Source organism: Hemiscyllium ocellatum, chromosome 13 (assembly GCF_020745735.1).
Source record: "Hemiscyllium ocellatum isolate sHemOce1 chromosome 13, sHemOce1.pat.X.cur, whole genome shotgun sequence".
In the NCBI taxonomy this organism is placed as follows: domain Eukaryota; kingdom Metazoa; phylum Chordata; class Chondrichthyes; order Orectolobiformes; family Hemiscylliidae; genus Hemiscyllium; species Hemiscyllium ocellatum.
In genome coordinates, this window is record NC_083413.1 from 15,446,628 (window position 1) to 15,451,205 (window position 4,578).

Here is a 4,578-nt window from a genome sequence, read left to right on the forward strand (position 1 = left end):
GTATGAATTGGAGGCGTTTAAAGTATATAGGTCAAATACTGGCAAATAGGACTAGGTCAGGTTGGGATATCTAGTTGGGCAGACGAGTTAGACCGATGAGCCTGTTTCCACGCTGCATGACTCTATGACTCTATAAGTAGATTGACACCAGCTTATGAGCAAAATCTGCATGTATCTATTTGGTTCAGATAGACAAAAAACATTTGCAAAGAAAACAAAGAATAAAATAGTCAGATTCGGTGAAATATTTTACATATTTTCTATCAATACAGGAAGTAAAAAATTAGACTTTAATGAAACAAAGAATGAGGAAGCAATTGCTATAAGTTTTATCTTATAAACATGCTCTGTGTAAGCTTGTTAAAGCATTATGCTTTTAATGAACAAATGCGGTTAGAAATTTATTATTTAAAAATTGCCTTTGACATCACCTTGACAAAATAGACATCAAAATATTAAGGTTTTAAGTAATGATAAATAAACAGGATCCACCATATAATCCATAGATATACTTATCTAATGTTGTACTATTAGCAGTCACGTCATGGACCCATATAACATTAGCATTCAATCCATCGGGTTGATTTCCTGATAAAATGCAAATAGACGAACCTCCAGGATTTTCCAGAAACTGCCTTGAGTTAGTGTCATCAGGTGGAAGCTGGTCTGTACATTAGAGTTCTTTCCCTTAGGCTCAGACAGTTTCCTTGGCGATCAACAGATGTTGGACCTGATGTAGTTGATGAAAATGTGTCTCCATAAACCAGCAGAACATGTCAGACAGCCTCAGCAATTAGTTATGTCATTAAACATTGAAGTTTCCAGTCTGTGGGGTCACCGGTCTCCAAACTAAGTTCTCTTTCTGTCCCAAGTCACGAGCTTGTAATTAGCGTGTCTTCAGTTGATATGTTTTCTGAAACAGTGAGACCTTATTGTCTTCCGAATGTTGCTCGTAATTATTTCCCTGAATTTATCTCCAGAAAGGAAGTAGAAAACAGAGTTTGTGATAATGCTGAGGAAAGCAATAGGCCTTGAGATAGTGTAAACCGCTTTTATGGTCTCAACAGTGCAATGCGAAAGTCTAATATTTTCCAATCTGGACACCATGCGGATATTCCGCATAACATGATAAGGAATGAAAAGCACAGAAAAAATTACAATTGCCAATATAACTAACGTGAGGGGCTTTTCAAGATTGACGCTTCGAGACTGGTCTTTATTCAGTTTCTTTAACATGCATGCGGTTTTCACACAGAAAACTCCCATGATGCACATTGGGAGCAAGAACCCGACAACAGTGAGACACACATTGTATATCAGATTGTGATCAGCATTCCCAGCACTCGCATAGTCAACACACTTAATGACAGTATTGTTATCATGAGCCGTGACACCAATGAAAGTTAACATGGGGAGGACTTCCAAGGTGACAAAAATCCACAAACTGATACAGATGCTAACTGCAACCTTTTTCTTTTGAAAGAAGTGGATCCTCATTGGATTGCTTACCAGTAAATATCGATCAATGCTAATGCAGGCAAGGAACAGCATGCTTAGGTACATGTTAGTGTAGAGAATGTATCTGTTTAGCTTGCAAAGGAAAGCACCAAATGTCCAGATTTTACCATTGGCATAGTAGGCCACAAACATTGGGAGGGTACAGATAAAGACCAGATCCGAAATGGAAAGATTAAAGAGGTAAATATTGCTGCACTTCCATTCCTTCAGGCAGAATATGTAACCACATATCACAATGAGGTTCCCCGTCAAACCCAAGATGAACTCAATGGTATAAAATGTTGTGAGGTAGTAGCTATCCAAGACCTCATTCACCTTTGAACATGTCTCATTCATTTCCTGTAATTCCAAACAGAAACATTTAGGAGGATTATGAGGTTAAACAAAAAACACCGTCAGGAAGCAATCAGATCTTATCCACATTTATTTATTTATTCACTGGATATTTGAACCATCAGCAAACCAACAAAGTTTATCTATTTAATTGCGTTCTTGAGCGTGACTGAATGGTTTGCTTGGGCCATTTCAGAGGACAGTCAAGAATAGCCATATTGCTGAGACCAGGACTTACATACAGAGTGAGAGATTTCCTGACATATAGGATGTTAATCAACTAAGTAACTTCTTACAATTTGATAGTGTCATGGTCTGTCGGTATCATCATTCTGTGAGACACATACACACACGTACACACACACAACGCGCACATACCCACACAAAACATGCACAAATGCAACACACACACAAAATCACACCTGCAGCTGCACAATTCTACCACTAGTCGGAGTTTCACTCACTCCAGATTTCCACAGCCAGAGCATTGTTTATGCCCTACGAGGGAAATTTGGTTTTAGTCTTCAATTTCCACAATTATAACGATTCTGCCAAAGTAGTTAGTGCAACTGTCACTGTAACACAAGCATCATTAATGATGAACAACTAACAGAGGCAGAGACAAATCTCCCAACAGCAAAATAGTTTTAAAAAGATTTATGCTCACAGTCCTGATGAGCACACCAAGGTGACAAATATGAACCTAAGTGTGCTTTCTTATCCCAGGCCCTTACACTAACCTCTCTCTTTGTTCTTCAATGGAGTGTGGGTATCACTGACCAGGCCAGTATTTCTTTTCCATCTCTAAATGCCTTTGAACTTATGGTTGGCCAAGACCATTTCAGGAGACAGTTAAAGTTAACCACAGTGCTGGGGGTCAAGAGTCATGTGAAGGAATGATCAGATGGGTCATTACAAGTACTGATTGTATAGTGACCATTGGATCTGCTTTTAATTGTTGATATTGTGGAATTCAGATTTCCATCATCAGCCATGGTAGGGTTTCAACCCATTCCTGGGAACATTAGCCTGCATCTCTGAATGGGCTAGCTCAGTGTCATGACCATGATGACACTAATTCTCCAAAATAGCTCAGTGCAATCTTTTGCTTTCACCTGAGACCAGTCAGTTCCTCAATTTAATGTATGATCTCACTAAGTACAGCTCCACCTCAGAGTGCCCGTAGTGTTAGGTGCAGGGTTAAATGTAGGGGAATGGGTCTGGGTGAGTGCGCTTCGGCGGGTCGGTGTGGACTTGTTGGGCTGAAGGGCCTGTTTCCACACTGTAAGTAATCTAATCTAATCAGAGCTGGGAAGATATATCAGATTCCCTACAGTGTGGAAACAGTTCCTTTGGCCCAACAAGTCTACACCGACCCTCCAAAGAGTAATGCACCTAGCACTATGGGCAATTTATCATGGCCACTTTACCTGAACTGCACATCTTTGAACTGTGGGAAGAAACCAGAGCACCCAGAGGAAACCCATGCAGACATGGAGATAGCATGCAAGCTCCCCACAGACAGTCACCCGAGGTTGGAATCGAACCCAACCCCTGGCTCTGTGAGACAGCAGTGCTAACCATTGAGCCACCGTGCCACCCCGGGGGCTTGTGATTTTTCTGATCAAGTCCTAGACCACACCTTGAAATGCAGCCCTGACTCTGAGGTGACAGCAGCATTCACTAATCTCTGGCTGATACATGTGGATACCAGATCCACTGTAGACTCACTGAGAATGATTCCCACTCTGCCAATGGCCTGATTGCAAACATCCTTGCAACATTTGTACTTCTGGCTGTTTTATAATGGAACCATCCATTCATACACTAAGGCATTAATTTATCTGAGAGTTTCTGCCATTCTTTAGTCAGAATCACTTTCCATTGCTTTCAGAATAGTTTTAGATAAGTTTTTTGTTATCTATTAGTACATCCTTTTCTTAAAAGAATGAAATGAGAAGCAGACTGACAATGAAATGCCTTTATAAAGAAATTGCTTCAGTAGTTGCTAACATTTTCCTCTCCAACCATATCATTTACTTGTGTTTTTATATGCTTTAAGCAGAGGAACGTGCTTTCTCTCAATGCACTTTAAATGCCGATTGTCAGGTTCATATCAACTTTCAGATGAAAGGATTAAAATAATTCCCACACAGTAGAGTAGTAGAATTATGATGTCACTTCTATCATTCACACTTTGCAACAAGTACCATAGCAAGTTTTAGAAATGCTAAACTTTAGATTTCAATGAAAGGCATGTTTAAATTGGATATCCTAAAATCTGTTCGAAGGCATCTGTATATCAAAGAGATGAGGAATTTCTGCTCACGCAGAGGCTATTAATATACTGACAGTCACAAAGTATTTCTCCCTACTCCCGGAAGCTAATTTGTTGAAGACAGTAGCTACTTTTAATTTTCATATGAAGTCAGGGAATTTCCATTCATGGAACTGAGTTAGGTTTGTAAGGAGCCTCTCTGGATGTAAATCCTGACAAATCTTATTCCCATTTAACATCACAAATAACTGATTGCTTAGTCATTATCACATGGCTTTTTGTGGACCCTTGTAGTACCATGGTAGTGTCCCTATCTCTGAGCTAGGAGACCCAGCTTCAAGTCCTATCTGCTCCAGAGACGTGTCATGACATCTCTGAAGGGGTTGATTAGGGCCTTGTTTAGTACCATGGTGACTGTACATAAGAACATAAGAAATAAGAGCAGGAAT

The 4,578-nt window shown here is 39.9% G+C and overlaps 1 protein-coding gene across 1 annotated transcript; it reads right to left on the reverse strand.

Annotated features, from left to right (window-relative positions):
* Positions 1-873: 873 nt before the first annotated feature.
* LOC132821674 (succinate receptor 1-like) lies at positions 874-1,854 on the reverse strand. The gene has a single exon (XM_060834384.1). The coding sequence runs from the start codon at positions 1,852-1,854 to the stop codon at positions 898-900; it is 957 nt and encodes a 318-aa protein (XP_060690367.1). The 3' UTR covers positions 874-897.
* Positions 1,855-4,578: the final 2,724 nt, after the last annotated feature.